This window comes from Seriola dumerili, unplaced genomic scaffold, assembly GCF_002260705.1.
Source record: "Seriola dumerili isolate Sdu_G_001 unplaced genomic scaffold, Sdu_1.0 BDQW01000104.1, whole genome shotgun sequence".
NCBI classification, from domain to species: Eukaryota; Metazoa; Chordata; class Actinopteri; order Carangiformes; family Carangidae; genus Seriola; species Seriola dumerili.
The window spans coordinates 1,131,254-1,154,111 of NW_019174359.1; the positions used below are offsets into that span (position 1 = coordinate 1,131,254).

Genomic DNA, 22,858 nt, shown 5'->3' on the forward strand with positions numbered 1-22,858 from the left:
AGATATCACTGGTTTTCTGCCAAAACGCTGTCCCAAGCTCACCCCAGGTTTCGCTTTGGACAAACCTCTTTAGCAGAATACATTATTCAGCACATCAGGCTGACACTGTAACTTAACACCAGCCAGACCCACACCCACAGGGGTTCTCAGTTACAGTATGAGTATGTGTATGAATGTGTGTGTGTGTGCATGCAAATGACTGTATTCATCTGTGTTCAACAGGAGTGCCGAGCCAGAAAGAACTTCTCCTCACTGTACGCCATCGTGTCCGCCCTGCAGAGTAACCCCATCCACCGGCTGAGGAAGACGTGGCAGGACACCGACAGGTCTGTGGCTGAACAACTCGCTCTATTTAAGGGGGAATTAACACCCAGACATTTAAAGGTTTATGGCCAGACAGAAAATAAACTGCACTTGAAATTGTTTTACAGCAGCAACTTCACAAAAACCAGAAAAACAAAAGAGGTTGATGATAAACAGGTACAATTAAAGTGCCAAATTAGACACAATGACTAAAATAAACTTGAAATATTTAAAGAATAAAATTAAAAACTTTAACTAATATGTTCTGAAAATTTATTGTACAATGATAGTTACAAAGTGCTTTACAGTAAAAACTAAGAAAAAAAGTAATAACATCCAAAATATAAACTATAAAACAAGATAAATATATGATAGAAAGGTGCCACCTGCATACATATATATATGTATATATATATACATATATATACATATATATACTGTATATATGACTATGTTATATGAATATAAAGTCTGAGGTTCAAAAGAAAAACAGATGAGATTGGATAGGCTTTCCACCATAGAAAAATACTTAGAAATATTTAGACAAGTAGTCGAGTAAATAAGTATAAAAACTTTCAAAAGTCTGTTGTGCAGCGTTATTTCAGTGAGTGAAGTCTGATGTGCAACAGTTGCACAAATCTGCACCATAAATCAGGTGTGAAATAGTAGTATGATTTTCTACAGTACACCTGGATGTGTATTACAGTTGGTATTGCAGTATTAACTAATCGAGGACTTTTATCGACCTCTGCTGGTTACCTAGGAATTGCAGCTGTGTCATCTCAGGTGTCTTCCACAGATTATAGTGGCCTGATACTGAAACAAACAGGGATGTCTAATTTTCACACAGTATAATTACTTAATTACTAAGTAAAAGTTTGTTATTGTGCACGAGGGCTGAGTGACACGCCTATTGTAAACAGAACAGAGCCATTATTTATGTAGTTAGTCTCACCTGTGCTTTTCGTGCTATGACAAGTCAAAGTGAGACACTTTGACCTGAGGAAACGGCATATAAAGGACACTAGGTAATAAGTAGAGTAATAAACACAGATTTTACTAACATGCAGCAAAATTCTTTGTCAGGCTTCGGTATATTACTGTAAAAAAGTTATTCCAGATTCATTTTTCAACTCTTGATGATCTGCAGCAAATTCAGCAGCTCGTTTTATCGGTTTATCAGAAAAAGTAAAGAAGCAGAAGTAAATGTTTCTTTCTTTAAACACATAATGGTAACAGGCCACTTCAGTAGTGTTGTCCTCACAACATAAGCTGCAAAAACAGTCATAAGTGAAAAGTGAATGTTTACTGTAAATCAACTCAATGATTTGTTTGCTTTACAGGGAGGCAATGAGGAGATACGAGGAACTGTCAGAAATATTCTCAGAGAAGGACAACTACTCTCAGAGTCGAGAACTCCTCAAGGAGGTAAGCTGATGTCAAGATAATGGACATGATGGAAATTTTATATTCTGTATCTTTTTGCTCTTGGCTGACGTACAAACAGGACATCAGACTCTGAACTTCTCTTACTGTGTGAACAGAGTGAGAAACTTGATCAGTCATGGCATGCACAGGCTGGACTATGACACAGCATGTCACCACTTTTGTTTTTTTAAACTTAAAGTAAAAGGTCCAAGCCTGAAGTTTCTACAGAGCGTGTCATTTGACCACTCGTGTGTTGTTTGATAAAACTAACTGGTGGCCTACGAGCTGTAGAAGCAGTGTCTCATGCTGGAAAGCTGCCAGTTTGAGCTCTCGCTCACAGGGTTGTAATGTTGGAGAGGAGTGTTGGTTTGGAGTCAGATTTCATAAACACTTTTCTGATGTCTTGGACTTGTTTCAGGCCTATTTTCACTCAGATCCATGTTGCTCTTGGCTGCTGTTCGATGCTTTTACAGCTTATCTTTTCACCGCCTCGCTAAAAAATCTGCGAAGATGTTTTTCTCTCCACCTTTCCCACCCATCACTACAGCTGTAGTGGTGGTGGGTGGATTTAAACCTCTGTGTACAATATGTAACAGTAAACTGTGGATACATGAAACTCCTGTAGCATTAGTTTTACTTCCATAAAGAAAGACACTGTTTACTGCATGTTTACTGTACACTTGGTTTTGAATTTGCTCTTCCATCATTCTGGTACTATATCAACATAGTTTTTTTTTCACCTGAGTTTGGAAACTTACTATTTAATGTACGAGCTAATCCATGAGTAAAACAGTGTCAAATACGGGAGCGTGTCTATGTTCCCACAGCCCTATGTTAAGAAATATGGGACCATAGGGTTTCCTTTTGAGAAAAATCTTAGGCCTTGTCCACATTAACCCGGGTAAATATAAAAATGCACATTCACAATGAAAACGATCTCCATCCACTCTAATCGTTTTCAGAACGCTTTGCATCCACGTTCCACGGCATCTTCACATTTATCCACCTCAGCGATCGTTTTTGCAAAGCATCGTTTTCAGTTTCGGAATTCACCGTTCTAATGTGGACGGAAGGGCTAACCGGATAAATATTACCCGGGTTAGTGTGGACATGGGCTTATGGGAACATATAAGACTGTGGGAAAATAGGGCCTAATTTTCAAAACATTCTTAGAAATGTGGGAACATAGAGCTGACCCCTCAAATACTCTCCCAGCCTCAGTTAGTTGTTTCAACATCATGAGAGGCGGGATATTGCTGAACAACGCTAACAGTCTACAGCCATGCTAGCAGCTCTGTGGCTGTACTTACGTGCTTTGTGCGTTGAGCCACTTGCTAACGTCAGCATGCTAACATGCTCACAATCACAATGCTAACGTGTTGATGTTTATCAGGATAACCACCTTAGTTTAGTGTGTTAACGTGCTAACTTTTGCTAATTAGCACCAAACACAAAGTATAGCTACACGAGGACAATGTCATTACGCTGTGGCACAGCAGAAAAATCAACATCAGCATGCTAACCTGCTCACCATATCTATATTGACATGTTGCTGTTAACAGGTACTGTGAGTCATGCATGCAAATTTTGCAGGTGTTTAATCATAACCCAAGTATATACAAATCAAAATTGACATTGGCATAAAGTTGTTGTCACCAAAGTTGTAACAATTCACCCAGAGGGGAACATGAATATCTGATCTAAATTTAATCCATCCAATAAATGTTGAGACATTTTGCTCAAAACCACAAATATCAACCTCATGTGCTAGAGGAAAATTCAGGGGATCACCACAGTCTGTAGGGGACCATGAATGTGTTCATGGTCCCCCTGGTTCATCTGAATCCACACAATAGTTAGAGATATTTCAGTCTGGACCAAAGTGGTGAACTGGGGCCAGCTGACAGACTGACATCGCCTCTCTACAGCCACGCTGCCAGCATGGTTAAAAACAACATGCTTACCGCAAGCATAGCTGCTGAACCTCAAACTGAAAAACCACGTGACTCTTCTGCACTTTGGCTGATATGTCACATCCTGGTGACTCGCATCTCATAATTTGAACAGCAGTTCAGAAACATTTATTAATGTTCCTGTCAGGTGCCACCACTGGTTCACATTTTTGGCTAAAGACTGTCGAGCCTCATCCTCAGCTGCAAACAACATTCACTGTTGGAGATTTAGGACTTCTTTAAAGACCAGAAACCAGTCTAATCTGGTTGAGAACAACTGCCCTTATTCTGTCAACACTTTCACTTCAGTGTTAGACACCCATCTGAAGAAGTACATTATATTTAGTTTGCACTGTGTCAGAGAGTTGGGGAAATTGGCAGGATTAGCTGTGTTTTGATTTGCTCTAATGGTGCAGTGCAAGCATCAATACCTTTGCATTAGCTGCGATTTTACCCATGATACCCTCTAAGGAATTCATCCAAACATTTGCTTTCATTTTGAAAGCTTCACTCTGAGCTTTGATGCCAGAAAAACACCACCGCCTTCTGTTGGCCTTTGATTTTTTCAGCACAAGTACTCGCTTCCCTTCATCTCACTGCTTGTCTTAAAATGACTACGACTAGCAGTCAGGGTGTAAGATGAATGATTCAGACTAATAAAAGACTAATAAAAGTTAGAAGAAAAGAAATTATTCACCACTCTGTCACTGGAGCATTTCACAGTGTAATAACACATGTTTATGACAGGCTATTTCTTGGCTAATGGATGTCATGACTGAGCTGTAGACGGAGCAGTGCTGAAGGGTACCATTATTAATTCTATAAAAATTGATAAAAAAATAATTAATGTTCATATTAGTTGTAATGACAGAATTGGGTTTTTGTCTAGTTTACCAATGCATTTATTGTAATTTGTATTTTTTGTATATTTTATACATTTAGAGTGAAGCATTGCAAATTAGCCTATAAATGCTAGGTGTCACATATTCATAACTGAATATTCTGTGTCCCAGTAAAACGTCTCTATGGTGTAGAAATAGATGAAAAATGGACCTTGAAAGTGGCATTATTAACAACATGACATATCTATGTTAATAATAGATTGCATGACTTTCCCCTGACTCTGGAGTTGCCCTCAGCTCAAAGGAGCATTTTAATGTCTTTCAGCTCAGCTGTATTGTTTTGGTTCAGTGCCACATGCTCTTATTGGTTGGGTTTTCAACTACAGTAGGGACTGTTTTTTGTTTTGTTTTGTTTTGAAGAAAGCATTGATAAACCCACTGTGCACTGCCTTCTCAGCACCAAACAGCAGACAGACGCAGTTAGAGACAAGCTGCTGAACTTATGGAACATTTAGCAGCTAAGAATGCAGATATTTCCCTCAGGAGCTGATGGAAACCAGATCAGAGCTAAATAAGAGTCAATATTTGAATGTCATCAGGTGACAGGAAACACAACTCCAAATGAATGATAATGTTGATCCGTATCTGCTTGTTCGGTAACATGTTGACGTTGACTTAAAAGAGTTTCACAGCCCAAAATCTGCAAACACTACCAAACTCCATCTGATGATGAAGATCAATTGCTGTTTTCAAGGTCAAAAATAAAGGGAAGACTTTCCCTTGCTTTTGTCTTGCAGGAGGGGACGTCAAAGTTTGCCAACATTGACAACAGGCTCAACAGCAGACATCTTAATAAGGTAAGCAGAGTGGAGATGGAGACTTATGATGGCGGTTTAGCGTTCGGGGAGGCTGGCTTGTTTGTGAAAGGGTTGAACATTTAGGTTACAGATAATGATCTTCCTTAACAACCACTTGAAAACAGAAGACGGCTGTTGTACAAGTCTGCACTCAGGTGTAAATGGTTGTACTTGTACAAATATGTCTCTTGAAAGTCTCAGATATGCCACATGCATAGTTTAACGTTTGTAAATTATTCTCACTGGAGTGTCAAATCATTTAGGGGTTACATCACCAAGACATTTCAGATAGCTTCAGTCACAGAGGAGCAACTTAAAACAACCTTAGCGTTTGTCGCTGAGGCAAAACCTCAGATCTTCAAGCACATGAGAAAAACAAAAAAATTCATGAACTTAACATCTCACGTTTGGTGTGAATACCAACCATTTTAGCCTGAAGGATTGTACATCCCCACAGGCCTTTGGGGAGACCTTGGAAAATTTGGAAATGATGTAAGACCCTGCAAAAGTGTCATTAGTATTGTAAAAGTTAGGGGACAGAGATATGGTATAATGTCTTTAGAAAAATGATCTGTATTTTTAGGGCTTAGAGAGGGAGAAGGCATGACACGAGTCTTATTTTATATACAGTGCAGTGCATGTTCTGCTCTGCACGGTTTCAATGTCACCAACATGCGAGTGGTTAAAAGCACATTAATGAAAAGCTCTATGGCTTTGCTGCAAGACTAATAACAGATTACACCCTAAAACTACTTGAAAATAGTGTTTTCCTACAAAAAGCTACATTCAAACGCTGATACAGATGTCACCGGCGCTAAGCAGGGGGTGTATCAGGAGTTTGATGGAGGGTTGTAAGAGGGATCGACCAGCATGCGGCAACGAAGTGGAACAGAGAGCTGTCGTCTGTCCCTGTGTGTGTGTGTGTGTGTGTGTGTGTGTGTGTGTGTGTGTGTGTGTGTGTGTGTGTATTTGAAAAATAGCTGCGGGCGGCTGCTCTGAAATGCCTCGCTGTGAGGGCTCTTTACGATGTGGATAGAAATCTCTGGGGAACTGATGAAACACCTTTTCCTTTTTTTGTCTCAACACAGTCCAATGCCCAGGGCACCGTGCCCTACCTGGGTATCTTCCTCACAGACCTCACCATGCTGGACACAGCTGTCAAAGACAGGCTGGATGTAAGTTCATCTCTATCAAGGGGAAACCTGGTCAGATCCCCTGGAAGTTGCTCAGTATTTTACAATGATCACACTAACAACCTGTCACTTCCTTTGCAGAATGGCTACATCAACTTTGACAAAAGGAGAAGGGTGAGTGTTGCAATACGTATTACTTTGAAATTTGAAAGGTTAAAAGATGAATACATTATCTGCTGCAGTGCTCCTGAATGAGGATGTCCTTAAACTTAGCTGATGATTAGATAATGAACAGTTTTCGACAAATGAAGCAGCAAAATAAGCTTCACTTTCTGCAGCATTAACGGCTCTAACAGGCTGCAAGCAGTAAGGACTCCGACGGTGAGAATTGGAGCACCCTGACAAAAACCCTGTGACCCTGAGATAATAGGAGCTACAGTAAGAAGAGAGATAGGAAGGATAGTTTTCAAGATAAGAGCGTATTAGAGTGAGCAGAGGTAACAGAATTTCTGAGGGAGGAAATGATTAAGTGGAAAGTGCCGTGAAGTCCTAGATGAGAAAAAAACTTGCTGCACAGTAATACTAGATCAGCCAACATGTGTGCTTTTTTTTTATTTATTATGAAACCTTGCGGTGATGCGGCTCTTTGTTAACAGGAATTTGAGGTTTTAGCTCAAATCCGGCTCCTGCAGTCTTCCTGCAAAAACTGTGTTTTCAGCACTGACGAGTCCTTCATGCAGTGGTATCACAGCGTACCTACACTAACGGAGGAGGAAAGGTAAACACACGTTCAGTTACTGATTATGAAAACATCTTGAATGCATTCAATTATTTTTAATATGAGCAAGTTATGTTTGTTGCCGTCACTGAGAAGTTGTGTTTGTGATGATCTCTATCACAGTTACAGACTGTCCAATGAAATCGAAGCGCCCAGTGAGCCGAGCCCCCGTGGCCTTACTCCAACAGTCATCATCACACAGTGCCCAGAGTAAGCCGAGCTGAGCGTCACACACACATAAACACAAACTATAAATGATATAATATTAGCACAAAGAGCCTTACAGTTCATAATATCCAGTAGGATTTAGGTTGTTTTTGACTCTTCGTTCATGATAAGACTACGGGGCCGCTCCAGCACTTTTATCATGAAATTTAATTTACACGTCACAAGGAGAACTACACAGAGAGTGAAAACAGGGGCATGATATCTTCTGTCCTTCTGAAGGAGCGTCTAAAAAGTGCTTGAGGCTGTGAGTTCCTGTGTCTGATGACGGTCAGTACAGCGTTGCATTGTGGGAAATGTATCGTTTTGGTGCTTGACTCTGTCATCTAAGTCAAAATATGCTGTATCTTCTGCTGATTCCATTTTTACCATTATTTATTAATTTATTTTATGACAGAATGAATGTATGAATTAGTGCTTGAAGAATTGGTTGATTAATCAGTAGTAAAATGAGCTAAATGCTAATATTAGCATATCACCATAGCCACCATCTGAGTTCATCAAACATTTCCTTAGGCCCTGAGAAATTTTGTTTTCCAGCATTTTGTAGACTAGTGATTTAGTAATTAACAGAAAAAAGGCAATTGGATTAAATGTGATTAATAATGAAAACAATCATTATTTGCATCCCTAATTCGAATGTGTTCATGTGTTGACAGCTTGAGCACGTCGCGGACCAGCCTGGCTGGTGACAGTGACAGCCTCTTTGACTTCCCCTCACCTGTCAACAACCTGCTGTCAAAACTCACAAAGGTAATATACTGGTATTCATATGTTTAAACCAACTGTGCATTTATATTAGCTTGTTTCAAAGACGCTGTTTGCAGGAGCAGCTCTTTTTGGCATCTGTCTAAACCTGCATGACAGCGCTGTACTCTACTCGGTCATTATTCCAGAAGAACAATCATGTCCTTGGTTATCATTAGCAATGTCACTTTTATTCTATTGCAGCATATGAGATCTCCATCTGTGTCCTGTCTGGATGTTGACACGTCCCCTCCTACCAATGACTCCACCCCCACCGCGTTGACTCCAACCACTCCCACAAAATCCCACCGCCGATCGGCCTCCTGCGGCAACAACCCCCCCAATAACATCCAAGGCTCTGGGCCCGACATGCGAATCATCAGGATACGGATGGACCTGCAGGATGGAAACCTATACCGCAGCATACTGGTAATAATTCACACTATTTGATTCTAATTTACAGCAGCAGCCGTGACATTGTCGAAAATGCTCTGTCCCAAATTATCTGTGACACGGTGCACTTAAAGCTTCACTTCCTCTTATCTGCAAGGATCCCGTAATGATAGTCATCAGAATCAGATCCTCAGGATACAATGGACCTAGGATATCATTATTGCAAATCAAGCTGTCCTAGTGTCATTGTTATTCTCCTCTCTCCCCTCAGGTTACGAGCAATGATAAGACCCCCACTGTGATCAGCTCTGCCTTAGAAAAGCACAATCAGGACCCCAAACAGGCGTCCAAATATGAGCTGATCCAACTTCTGCCTGAAGGAAGAGGTAACGATCTAAAGAGGAACCAATCCCCTCCACCTGTTGGAAATGTACATTGTGTTTCTGAGGCCAGTTTTATGTCAAACTGGAGAAAAAAAACTGAATAATAATGATAATCTGACTTTTAAAAATCATACAGAGAGAAAATTATTACGATTTTGGTTGTGTTTGCTGAATGTTTGGTGCAGAAAGTCCCTCTGTGTGCAGAAATCAGTTTTGCTTTTTGTTACATCACTTGCATGTTTGACCTTCACTGTGCAGAATAATGTATGTGCAGAGTTTAACACCAGAAGTCTGTTCACGTTCGGCCGCTGAGGGAGGAGAGCTTCTCTGTGCTCAGCTTTAATCTGACTTTAAGATGGGTACATAAACAAGATTGATTTTGTGACACAGCTACAGCCGTTTGTTTGTAGTTTGGAGACAATTGTGGTCAAGTGCAACTTGTAAGACAACAACAGTGGAGATATGACGGAGGGAGAGCGAGAGAGAGAAGGAAGGAAGGAAGGAAGGACATGCATTCCTCACCTAGACGTGACCCGGACATGTTGTGGTTCACGGTTGACAAGCTCTATTGAATCTTTATTTGTCTCTCTTCTTCTCTTGACGCAGAACTGGTCATCCCTGCTACAGGAAACGTCTTCTACGCCATGACATCATCTAGTGTTGACTTCCTGTTGAGGAGGAAAGGCGGGAACACCCCTCTCGGCTCACAGCCGATCAGCACAGAGACGAGCGCCACGTTTCCTCGAATCAAGGCCAAGGGGAGGAGACTTGTCAGGACTCTGTTTTGACGTCAGATTTTCCTCGACTTTGTCCACAGCACAGTGACATTTTTCTCGTGCTCCTGACATGAACGCAGGGCGATCTCTCACAGACAGAAAATGTGGCCTTCTCTGTGCAAAACAAACAAACAAACAAAAAAAAATCTACATCTGCCTTTATCCCATGCTCCTACAAAGCTGGTTCTACCAAAACACCAAGACCAAGACCACGTTTGTCAGACATTTCAGACCCCCTGCTGCCCCTCTGTGTGCACCACAGCCGTCTGCTGCTGAAGAACAGTGTCAGTTCGTCGTTTTTTTCCAAACAATATGCATAACTAATTTACACCCAGAGGAAAAGCAATGGAAGCCTTTTAACTGAGTGATTTTGGTGCTGGCTCTCGAGTCCCAGTCAGGTAGCACTTAAAAAACTTTTCTTTTTTTTTTTCTTTTTCATTCCATCTCAATGAATAAGATGTGTTTTTAATTACCACCAAGAAATCCCTTGTTGTTGTGTGCCTCAGCTGTGAGTGACATGTCCAAATGTAAGAAGATTTAATTGGTCAGAACGTGTTTTCAGTGATCGCCCTTGAGGCCGTCGAAGGATTTACGACTGTTTTGGGGGAAGAATCATGATGAAATCTGAAAGTACAGAGCCTGTCTGGTCTGGTCCTGGTAAACAACACACATCAGGAGGACACGTGGATGGAAGAAGATGCAGTGGATGTGCATCATTGTAGCAAAACACTGGAGCTTGTCATATGAGATATATGTTTTTTGTATATATTTATATATTTTGTACGTCTGCGTGATGTCAACATTGTGTTTACACTGGCAAGGAGCTCTATGTCCATATGTCTGAATTGTCAAGTAACTAATTCATCAAGGAAAAATACATCAAATACCTGCAGTGTCCACTTTAAAACAGGCCAGCACATGTTAAACATAAAGCTGCATTAATCTATATTTTTATATTAACATCGAATCGTAAATGTGAAGGTGAAAAAGTTGTGAAGAACCTGTGTCCGATTATCACCGACTCTGCAGCTCTAGTGAGGTTTTTTAGCTTGTTTTGGTTAAGAGGTTTGGTTACACAGCCCAGAAATGTATGTCATGGTTCACTGTCACAGCTGTTGTCAATACCTTTTCAAGCAGCAGCAGTTTTCTAGCAAACAGACAGTGATAAAGTAAAACATCTAGAAGCGAAATATCTGAGTGAGCCAAATTTTCTCAGAAGTTGCTAGAGACCAAACTAGAACTAAAGCAGTGTAATATGGACTTGTTTTCATTAGACGGACAGACAGACAACTCCAGAAAAATACATCTTCGGCTGGAAGTTCCTGTTGGCAGCTGTTAGTGAAACAACTTAATAAGGCAATAATATACTAAACAGCTCATTTCGGTGCATTTCTTCCCCCTGGTGGCCAAAAAGTCATTACTGCAGCTTTAAAAACAACTAGCAGCTTTTTCTAACCTTGTGGCTTTGCTTCAGTTTATCACTGTAGTGCCAAACCCATAAGGACAACAATAAGAAAAAAAAAAAAAATATATATATATATATATATAAACCACCGGTTAGGTTTAAGGTTTTCCAGGTCTGAACTTCTCAACAGAGCATAAGCTAAACTTAATTTATGCAGACTTTGCAGCAGCTCAGCAGGACACATCTTCACTGCTGTTTACATCCAGTACAAAGACTCAGCTCTGATCGCTCTTTTTGGAACAACTTCGGTGTAGGTTTGAAACACATAACCTCGACTTTGACATAAGTCTTGTGACCTCTGGTTGTCGTAATCCCTGCTCAATGCTGGTGAGGCCTCCTTATCGGCCGAGGCACGAGCATGGCTGGACCGGGGAGAGGGTTCTGGGTAATAATAGATGACGTGTGCTAGCGTAATGCTATGCGACTGATTGCTTTAGTGCCTTTCTCTAAAGGGTGCTCACCTTTCCCATGATTGCATTAGAATGTATACAGTATGCATGGAGGAAATGCAGTCACCTCCAGTGCTGTGTAGTCTCACATCAAAGCTCTTTATGCACTACATACAGGATGTCCTATTTTTGTGGTAATAAATTTACTTTTATATGAATTTCATTGCTTTTGACTGATGTGCTGTAACATCTTCCAGGTTCAATACAGACATACTTTCCATGCTGCTGATTATCCCATCAAAAGAATTAAGACTGTCTCCACATGTCAAATTCTGACATTTCTATTTTTCTCACAGATAAGGAAAACAAAGCAAGGTGAACATACATCAGCTACAAAAAAAAAAATACACCTCTGTTCTAGTCTTTTTGTTCTGATTCAAGACAGCCAGCATCTCTATCTTCAAGCAAAATCAAGGTCAGAATGAATGTATGTGGAACAAGACATAACAAAACATATTTCTGGATATGTCAGAAAAGCAGATCTGAAATACACAGACACTCTTTCAAACCCAGTTAATAATACAAACATTCATTAAACACAAAAGTATTAAAGCATTCCTCACACCTGAATGTTGTCAGTGTCTGTAATTTAATATCGTCAGTAAAAAGTGTGCATGTGCTCAATGTTACATAGTGCAATTAATCCCACATGTTCATGAATTTAAAATCCCATAAAAATCCATTTTCATACAGTTTCAACGAAGCAAAGCCTGATGCTCTCCCAGAGAACAAGCCCCCAAACCAGCTAATGTTGATTTAAACACAAAAAGTCAGAGTTAATGAAGCAGCACTCATCCAGTTTGCATCACTGTCTCTTCAGTTTCAGTTAAAACAGTACCCAGCGGCTGTAAAGACACTCAACACCATTGCTTTCATTTAAGGTGGCACTTTGAGGTTTTTGTGGGTTTTTTTTTTCAAAATGAACATCATATTTCCCACAAACCCCTCTGCTTCCCATCAGATCTGACTTCTTGTCCTCCTTCAGCATTGTTCTGGATGCTTTAAATTTAGAGGAGGATGTAACAGCAAAAAACATTGAACAAATGAATGAACAAGCAAAACAGTTTTTGTGCTTTAAAAGTCCCTGACAACAAGTTTTCTCAGTCAGCTTCTTAGTCAGTTTTTTATTGTGAGTAATGGAGTCCTACATGAACACACCACCTTCTGCTAAACTTGGATCAGTTTTGTTTATTTTCACTGAGAGACGTCTGTGTTTTTCTCTGTGCTCTTCCCACTGGTCTGAAGTGGGTGAGACTCAGTTGAAAAGAGGTGCTGTCACGCATGTCTGCGCACCGGATTTATGAACGTGAAGTCAGAATCTGACGTCAGTTGTTTGGTCACTGTCAGTCGAGGCCACTCAAACCACACAACCACAGAAGTTTTTAACTCCTGATAGATAAAGATAAAGATGCCTAAAAATGTTTTGTTTTACTTTCAGTCATGAATATTTAATAGTATAAAGACATCTTAATTCAAGCAACATTTGCTCTTGCAGCATCTTGTGCTAAATCCAGTGTTATCGAGAGCTGAAGTCAAACAGTAACTTCCAGTTTCTGCTCCAGAAGTAAGAAAACCTCAGTTAAAGAAATCCGTCTACACCGATTACTAAAACTGCAGCCTTGGAGCAGAGCCTGTCCCAGCAGTGTCATGTGGCTTTATGTGTGTTTAGATAAGGACGGTAGTTTTTATATCAATGATTATTCATATTTATGTATTTAGCTGCCTTTAATGAACACCATTTCCCATAAGCCTTAGACCATTGTAGACTAAATTTCACGGCTGGACAGAAAAGGGGCGTCCATGAACAGTTTGAGGGGTGGTGGTTAGTTCAGACATGTCTGTAATAACAGCAGCACAGAGAGGTTTTTAGACAGCAGGGATTACAATTAGAAACCAATTGATGATGATGCAAAGTACCATTACTGCTACACTTTCATTTTTTAACCTTTTTGTGCTCACAAAGAAATCTTTGTTTAACTTAAGATTTCATTTTCTCATGGCACCTGCTGTAGTGGAGCTGATTTGTCTTGGAAAGTAAATTTTAAATGATAAAGCTTCATTTTTCATGAAAGACCGATGAAAGAAATGTTGAGAGACGGCACTGAGTTTCAAAAGCAAGCGGAACAGAGGCCAACCCGGACATGACGTCATGACTCCGGGTCACCATACATTTAAGGGAATGACTGCGTCATCTCAAACTTTCACAAAGTTTGGTAGACATGGGTCATTTCACTAAACATAGAAAGAAATATATACAATCAACAAAATGTTGAAATATTCCTCTTAGAAACACACGGGATGCAGCGTAATGGCCTTACTCACGCCCCGGTTGACCCATCTGTCTCCAGCAGCTGCATCAACAGCTGGTTCCTCCTCCACACGCCTCACACTCTAACGCTGCCGTCCGGTAAGCCTTCCACACCACCGGGTCCTGCAGACACACCGTGCCTCCGCCTCGCTTCTCCTCCGCCTCGTTCCGGTTTATGTCCCCCACACACACCCAGCCTCCTCCCTTGACGCCGTCCCCGGCCGCCTTGGGGCTGACAGCCCACTTGGAGTGATCCTGGCTGGTTTTGAAAGTGAACGTCTGTCCCGGGTTGATGAGCCTGATGTCCAGGACCTTCCAGCCCAGCGAGCAGTCGGAAGGGAGGACGCCTGTGGAGCGAACCCAGAACTGGACCAAGAGGTCTGACTGGAGGGCCGGGGCCACCCAGGAGTGGTAGAGGTCTGATGAAGCAGAGAGGGAAGATGGGTGAGAACATGTTTTTATTTTTTATTTCCTGTAAACTGTCTGCATGCTGTTAAATAATATCATAATAGCTCACTCAAAAAGAGACATATTTGAATATCACAGTTAGATCTTGTCATGTTCACATTAAAAAACTAAACGTGAAGGTGAACTGCAGCCAGGACAAACTCTAAACTACTTTTATTTCTCCAAAGTCGTACCATTGTCAAAAGAAGATCCTTTGGCAAAGCTGATGAAGTTGGTTCCATCCTTTGAGGTCAAAGTCACGCTGCGATTGGACACGGCTTTGGCATGTGGAAAGATGTGACCAGACAGATGTTTTTTCTCACAGACGGCAGCCAGCGCAGGCACCAGGGACGCCAAGGACTCGGGGACATCGCAATCGTACACATTAGGCTGATTGATCTGCAGCTGCTCTCCTGTGGTGCCAAACAAATGAGATTTAAGGCAAACGCTGCTAACGGCACTCCAGAATCAGAACTTGCTTAGTTCAGTAAATGAAGAGCACCGTCTCGGTCACATTTTTGTAAAGGAACAACCTGCAACTATGCACAGCTGTTTACAGCAATGAGAAAAATACATGTATGTGTTATTTTCTTACATGTAATTCTCCTTCCTTTGTTTTTTACAACCTTTATTTATCGACATTTACTCCAGGTGTTCACACGGCCTCTGTCCCAATATATATATATAATATTCTTCATGTAAAACAGCAGTGCTGGAGAGTAACTTCTGAATTTGGCCAGTTACTGGGTGAAAAGAAAAACCACGTACACATTTCTTTCACAAGGCTTTTGAATAGACTTTTAAATATTTCACATACTTTTGCATTGCCTACTGGTGTTTCTGCTTCTATTGTTTCTATTGTTTTTATCTTGAGTAATTTGTCTGCATGTGTTTGTCGTTCATTTTGTTTTTGTAACTATTATTATTATTATTATTATAAAAATACACAGTGTTGTTGTCAGTAACAACACAACACTTAACTGTAATTCTAACCTCCACACATTGTGCACTTCAGCTGCTTACTGAGCTCCATTATGGCTGCAAGTGATGATCGCTTTCATTATTAATTAATCAGCGCATTATTTTCTAATTAATTGATTCATCATTTATTCAACAGAATGTCAGTAATTCGTGAATAATGTCCATCACGATTTCCCAGAGCCCCCCGGTGATGTCTTCAAACAGCTTGTTTTGTCCGACCAACAGTCCCAACCTCAAATATATTTAATTCAAATTTATATGAAACTGAGAAAAGCAGCAAATCATCATATTTGAGAAGCTGAAACCAGAGAATCTTTGTCGTATTAAGCCGTGATAGATCCCCTGACTTCTCCCTTCCTGACTTGGTTTTGGTTGAGTGAAATGCTTCAACTACCACTGAGTGGATTACACATTCATACCGCCTTTAGGATGGACGGTCTTAGGACTGATATTCCTCTAACTTTTCATCTTGCTTGATAAATGACTTTGAATCACCCAGTGAAATCGCTGTCGATTCAGTTTATGTCACTTGACCAATCAGTAGATCTACGGTGGCCGTGAGGGCTCAGTAGACAAAACACAAGCAAATAAAAACAGCATTTTTTCGGCAACAGGCTAATGCAAGGTGGACAACAAACATGTAATATTATAATGTCATTAGCTCTTTTCTCCAACATCACTGATACATCACATCACACTCTACCTCAGTAACTGCACGAGCCACAAACAGCAACAACGAGTGTGTCCCAGGTGTGTCTGGGCACATTGTGTGGAATCAGTTGTTTTATTCATTTCCATTGCGCTGAGTGACTTGCAGCATTTCTGTGTGCGGTTGTGTGTCTGAACTTGCAGCGTGTTCATGTATTTGCTTGTGTTTTCTCACTTTGCAGCCTTTTGTTTTTCTGTGCACGCGCTGTCAAACCGATACTACTACTTCTACTTGTGTGTGTTTTTGTGTAAAGTTGCAGTGTGCACCGTATTAAACGGTCGTTTCAGTTCTAAATCAATGCATAAAACATAAGCAGTTATGCTAATCAAATCTACAATTGGGCTAATTAAAATATAAATGAGCAAATATTTCTGACAACATACTAGTCTTCACATAATGGATAGGTAGTATTTATGAACTCGGTGTAAAAAAAAAAACGTAGTAGCTGTGTTAAATTTCCGTTCCGCCTCATTAATGTGCAAATTCATGCTGCAAGGTGTTGTAAAAGGAAACGTGACAAGGCTGTGATCACCTTCTGCTGTCGGACACAACATTTATAACGCTGCGCATCCACGTCACCCCGGACACTGTGACACTCTCAACATCCCAGCTGGAGAGGCGAGAATCTGATGAAACAAATGCCTGCCGCAGTGTGAGGGCCAATATCTCTATGGTTACAAACCTCAATCTAATTACATTACCCCAGGCACTGCCTTAGCAACTGTGCCAACTGCTGGGTCTGCCAGGGAACTGCAGAGGCAGCGCAGTGACATGGTGATGACACCTGTTTACGCTGATTATGTTGGTTAGGGATTGTTGCTGTTGTTGTGTCAATACCTGACTGGATTATCAAGTACCGGGTGACAACGAGACAACAGCGACTGAAGAAATCGCTCTCGAAAAGAGACACCCCTTGTAATAAATAATGCCACAACTACGCTGAAAACATAATTTGTGATTCAATACCTTAAAAAGTGTGTTATGGTTTGACAAAGGCAGAAAATTGTATTATTTCTATACTTAAAAACAGCAGATACATCCTCATGGGAAACTAAAACTCTACTTAAACTTTTATCTCTTAAGATATATTATATATCATGACAGGTTTTAGAGGCAGGTAAGTGATTGGCTGATATGATAAATAATATGAAACTTAAATAAAAAAGACCTAATATATCAGTAAAACAAAATATCTGCTTATTTTTATTTATAATCTTATAGACAAAATAGCAGCATTTCAGAGGCTGTAGCAACTGGAATTTCTAATATACTGCACAAGAAATGACCTATTTTTTTCCAACAATATAGATAGGAATTTGAAAATGAACTCTTCGGTTCCTTGTTAATTAAATCGCACTGAGCCAGAACAATATAATGTAATAGCAGACACGAGGCAGAGTATGAATTTTCATTAGCTGCCTGGTCCTTCTCTTCACAACTCACATAACTGTAATGTGATAACACCACCCATCTAAACATCCTCATAAAGTGCTGACTGCGCTTTTATAACAGCTCTGCCTGTGCTAAGAGGGGCCACGCAGCAGGACTCCAGTCTTACCGATGGTCTGGAAGCGGTCGAGCGGGTAGGAGACGCAGATGAAGTTTTGTCCGTTGGTCACACCGCTGCTGGGGTAATAATACTCTCCTGCCTGTCGCACAGGGGGGAAGTGAGGGGTGCTGTGGACCAACCAGAAGCCCTGATTTTTGTCCAGCAGCACAACACCTGAGGAGCAGAGATATTTTAAAATGTCAGCAAATTCATGTCAAGCACTGACAACTGAAAGTTATTCCGGTGTGTAAAGTAGTTCACAAACAATTTGGGACAAAAGAAAAGAAAAACAGACAACGACAAATGGTTATTACTCCAAACAAAACCGTACAGTCGACATAGCACACATACATCACAAACTATACGATATCAAAAAATCTCACAAAGTCTGCGACTCACTACAGCTGCTCCATAAATCCACCACTTTAACAGAAACACAAATGTTGTGTCACATTAGTCCTGATCCCCTCTTTCTTAAACATGCAGATTTTTCTTGAGTTATTTTCGGTGTCTGTTATTTTACACAACTTTTGGATGCTTTCACGTTTTGTGCCTTATACATACAAGATACCAGATTTCTGCTGTTGTTAAATCTACCATGTAGTTTTAGTAGTTTTATTTATGGCACTCTTCTGAAGTATAAAAACTGGATTTCCATTTATTTTATATGTATTTCCCCATACATTCACATAGTAAGTAACAAAGGGTCATACAAGTCAACAATACACTCAGTCACCAGCTAAGGTGTTCCTGTTATTATTATTATTATCATTATTATTGTCATAGTAAAAAAATATTTAAATCTATCATTATTATCTATTATTTTGAAATGTCACCTCCCTCCTTCTGGTAGGGCAGCCTCAGAATTTCTTCACATGTGACAATCAATGCCTTATGAATTTGAGAACTTGGCATTTAGCCTACACTCCTTGACGTAAATGGGGTGGACAAAGAAACAGGAACACTTGTCAGTGTAACACAATACAATTCAACAGAAAACTGCATCATCCGAAATGATCGCACAGTTGAATCAGCACCTCTAAAACTGAACATTATAACCTTCATGAAGGCGGGGTTTCATTCAGGACTGTTGTATTAGACAACATTCATTTTAGCTGGGTGAAACCAGTATATAAGATTTATTAAGATTTAAGAAATCCATCATTTCATACATTACAACAGACATTACATTTTGACTATTAAGCCAAATCTTCTGCAGCCTGTCTAGGCAATAGGAGTTTTAGACTGGTGTTCACCTTTCGTGTGCCCCCCTCCGCTGCTTCCAGTGTTGACAACCCATCTGTCACCAAAGTCCTCAGGTGGCCTCTGGTCATTGTACAGGATGTACGCTACCTCTCTGCTCTGTGAGGAGGGCAGAGGTTGTTTTTTTTTAGCTGAAGTTAAAAACCATCATATTTGGACACATATTAAAACACAAAAACCACAAGCACCATCACGTTTAAGCTGAAACCCAAAATAAAACAGGACTTGGATTAGTTAAGTGTAATTCCTATACATGTTTTGTATGTAGGGATCTTGCAGTTGAACCTGTTGTGTTGCGACTCCAGCAGCTGCAGTGGGACAAACAGACAAACTGCATACAAATAGACGAGCTAAGTTTTCAGTTTTCAGTTCTCATTCTCAGTTTCTTGTTCTGATATAATTATGATGAGTGGTGCTAACAGGAAAAAAGCTTACAACTGCATTTAATAAGTCTGTCTATGAAATGAGAAGTCATGAGACTGCAGTGAAAAAGCAGAAGCAGACAAAAATAAATGACATCTGCTTTTGGTATTCTACTTATGCTGATGTTGCTTAGGTAAACACCACTCTATGGCTAAAGCTAAAGGGGCATCCAAATAAATACATAAATAATAAAACTAAAGTGAGGACAAAAACAATCCAATCTTATTACAAAAACTCTATCCTTTGGACTTTGAAGATAGCATCAATTTTAGAGTAATTGCAGTGTCGAGTCCTTAGTTTGTAAAAGATGATCAACTGGATAAATCAATATTTCTAAAGGACATCATTTGTATTTTAGAGAAATGTCAACAAATCCCTGGCTGTCATAAAAAAGCCTTTGGCTTGACCGTTTCACATTAAACCTGCATATATTTATTGCATGAATAATAAGGAACTGAAAACTGTGTAATAATTTTAACCAACATCAGTAAAACAAAACTGAGTTTGTTGAATTTGTTACAGACAAAAAGACACCAAATAGGATCAGACCTTTCCTTGTGAGTACAGTTGTCCAACCGTCCTGCCCAAGGCTCCTGTGGTGTCGTTCACTGTTGCCTTCCCTTCAGTCCATCCCTCGCTCCCTTTGTCCAAAAGTAAATACATTTCACCCTTCTCAGGAGACTTACTGCCATGTTTTTTAGGCAGCTTGTACATATAGAACCTAACAAATAGAATAAAGAGAGAGGCAGACGTTTAAGAACTATTTACATTGTTGGACATACTAAATTAATTTTCAAATTACCATGTCGGCTTTAGAGAACATTATGTGACTTATGACACCTATTTGGATTTTAAAAAAAACAAACAAAAAAACATATGTTAAGGAATATAACTGATGAATTACCAATCAACAGCCTCTCCTTGGTCATTGTAGCAGCTGATTGGTGAGCTACCACCTCCTAGTGGCACAAAGGAGATCAGCAGGGAAAGGAACAGAACCATCTAAGAGACAGACTTACATTAATCATTTGCAGTTACAAGGGTACTCGGGACATTAGCAAATTAAAAGATACACTCGCATATTTTTGAAATCTATCTTGAAACAGTACTGACATGCCCATACAGTATGCAAATTGAAAGGGTTATTGGTCACTGTAATTGTTTCTCCTGTTCATACTGGCTGCAGAGAGATCCCATCCTAAATCAATTTAATGTGAGTGATAAGGGACAAAATCCACAGTCTTGGTTCTGCGCAAAATGCATTCTCAGTTAGAAAAATTAAGTGGGAATCTTCCAAGGTCCACTCTTGTTAGTAACAAATTCCCTCCTTGTGTTTCCAAGGACAGTGTTGCTGAGCTGCCGTGGAGGGATTGTAACAAAAGAGGGACTTTGGTACTAAAAACACTGTAACTCGGGAAAATACCTCCTTGGTTTGTTTAATTCAGACACATGAAGCTTCAAATTTATTTCAGCTGAAATCTGTGGTCAGCATGTTGAGTTAAGATATTGGAGCAATCACTGAAGGCTCTAAGACCAGGCAGACCAACCAGAGCACCACCTGGACTGGACCACAACAAGGCCTAGGACTCAGTGCCACACACATGGATACAGAGTGCTTGGCAATGTACAAAGTTAATAATACACTGATAACCTTCATCAAGAACAAGCACATGTGGAAAACAACACTGGAAGCCAACTCCAGGTAAGGCACATATCAAGGTGATGCACAGTAAACTTGTGTACAACACTTGTGTAACAAAAATATTACCAAACAGAAGAAAAGTGAACTGCGAGAAATTCCAAAAAATAAACCCATGCAGCCTCACAGTGAACTGCCACCTGCTCTGTCCCTCTCACATACCCCTGCCCCCTGCCTCAGCGCTGCTGAGACGACCTAATGACACACACCTTTGCCCTTCCCCTGACTGAGCTGCTGATCAACACCACTAACCTAGGAAAAAAAACCTGAAAATATTCAGAGTGGGCTGACCCTTCCAGCACACCAAACCTACAAATCAAGATCAACCACATCTCACAACCAATGCACTGAATAACTGAACCTCAGAAATTAATAGTATAAACTAAAATACTAATTAAATGACAAAACAATGATAATGTGGGGGATCAGGGCCGAGTGGAAAGGGAATGGAGCAGCCAGGTCATGTTAAAAGCTCTGTTTCAAATAATATATATATAACCCTAACACACACACACACACTATACTATGCATGCACATAAAGTACTCGAGTAAAGTCTAAGTACTTCAGAAATGTACTTAAATACAGTACTTGAGTAAATTCACCTCCAATAGTCCAGTACATACAAACATGGGTTTATTTAAAAAATACATGAATTCCCATCACTGGATTCATGAGGGATCGTGCCATACGAACGAAACAACACATATACTTAAAACATATAACTTTAAGTTACACTGACCATAGAAATCACAGTAAATCCAATTGCACGTCGCAACGGCTGAGCTTGTTACCAACCGTTGAAACCACGATTGAAGCACTTACATTCACCTCTCACTGAGCGTGTTTGTCCTCATTCATGTCCTCAAAAGACTGTAAAGTTGTTTTAAGCATGAAGATCTGCTGTAGTTCCCACACCTTAAGTTTCATCTCGAGCTACACACATCCTTGTTTCGGCCTGGGACTACAAGAGCGGGACGAGACCGTGACGTTACGCAGCCGTTGCAAGCTAGCTAACAACGGCAGGCAATGTCGCCAAAGAAAAATAACAATTGTAATTTATTTAAACACATCAAAAAAAACATAAACGAAGTAGTTTTTCTATAAGAGTAAACTATGTTTGAAACAATGACTCAGGAAATATATGGTGAAACCCATATTTAAATACTCCGTAGTTTCCAGGCTCCTGTCTCATCCTTGTTTGAAAGTCCTAGGTTTCAGTCAGATGGTCGGTGACGTCACACGACGGGCGGAGCTGGAGAGAAAAGCCAAAAAATACAATACATTATAATAAAAAATAATATAAAATAATATAATACAATACAATATAATACAATACAATATAGTATAAAATAATATAATACAATACAATACAATACAATACAATACAATACAATACAATACAATATAATATAATATAATATAATATAATAAAAATACAATACAATATAATATAATAAAAATACAGGTATTGACTGTGGAGTGACATTGATAGGCTTGAGATAAACATAGACACAACTAAAGGTTTTACACTCACAACTCTGAGTAAAATATCATAATATCACACTAGAAGGATCTATCAATTAGTCATTCAAATAATAACGGAAAACAGGTGCTGACCTGGTTAATATCTGGTCTTTGAAACGCCATACACAAAATGCCTACAGAGTATATTGACCCACACCTAGTATAAATATATATTGCACATGTCCATCCTAAAAGTGGATCTTGAACCTGAATAGTCGCCCTG

General features: G+C 39.9%; 2 protein-coding genes across 4 annotated transcripts in view; one reads left to right on the forward strand and one right to left on the reverse strand.

Moving 5' to 3' along the window:
* LOC111222575 (ral guanine nucleotide dissociation stimulator-like 2) overlaps positions 1-12,076 on the forward strand; it is a 30,900-nt gene extending 18,824 nt beyond the window's left edge. The window contains exons 10-20 of the mRNA XM_022746360.1: positions 223-326; positions 1,647-1,731; positions 5,323-5,382; positions 6,471-6,557; positions 6,657-6,689; positions 7,172-7,293; positions 7,417-7,503; positions 8,178-8,271; positions 8,470-8,694; positions 8,930-9,044; positions 9,648-12,076. Coding sequence (XP_022602081.1) covers positions 223-326; positions 1,647-1,731; positions 5,323-5,382; positions 6,471-6,557; positions 6,657-6,689; positions 7,172-7,293; positions 7,417-7,503; positions 8,178-8,271; positions 8,470-8,694; positions 8,930-9,044; positions 9,648-9,829 — 1,194 coding nt within the window. The 3' untranslated portion in view covers positions 9,830-12,076. The remainder of the gene's footprint in view (positions 1-222; positions 327-1,646; positions 1,732-5,322; positions 5,383-6,470; positions 6,558-6,656; positions 6,690-7,171; positions 7,294-7,416; positions 7,504-8,177; positions 8,272-8,469; positions 8,695-8,929; positions 9,045-9,647) is intronic.
* On the reverse strand, positions 11,997-22,114 carry dnase2 (deoxyribonuclease 2, lysosomal). 3 transcript variants are annotated; one of them, XM_022746363.1, is made up of 7 exons: positions 21,940-22,114; positions 20,316-20,413; positions 19,961-20,132; positions 18,982-19,087; positions 17,735-17,899; positions 14,681-14,899; positions 11,997-14,458 (listed from the first exon to the last, which is right to left on the reverse strand). In XM_022746363.1, the coding sequence occupies exons 2-7, from the start codon at positions 20,411-20,413 to the stop codon at positions 14,088-14,090; spliced, it is 1,131 nt and encodes a 376-aa protein (XP_022602084.1). In that variant the 5' UTR covers positions 21,940-22,114; the 3' UTR covers positions 11,997-14,087. The 3 variants fall into 3 exon arrangements, with proteins under 3 accessions (XP_022602084.1, XP_022602083.1, XP_022602082.1); XM_022746362.1 differs by having other exon boundaries at positions 21,934-22,114; XM_022746361.1 differs by having other exon boundaries at positions 21,851-22,114.
* Between the last annotated feature and the right edge of the window lie 744 nt (positions 22,115-22,858).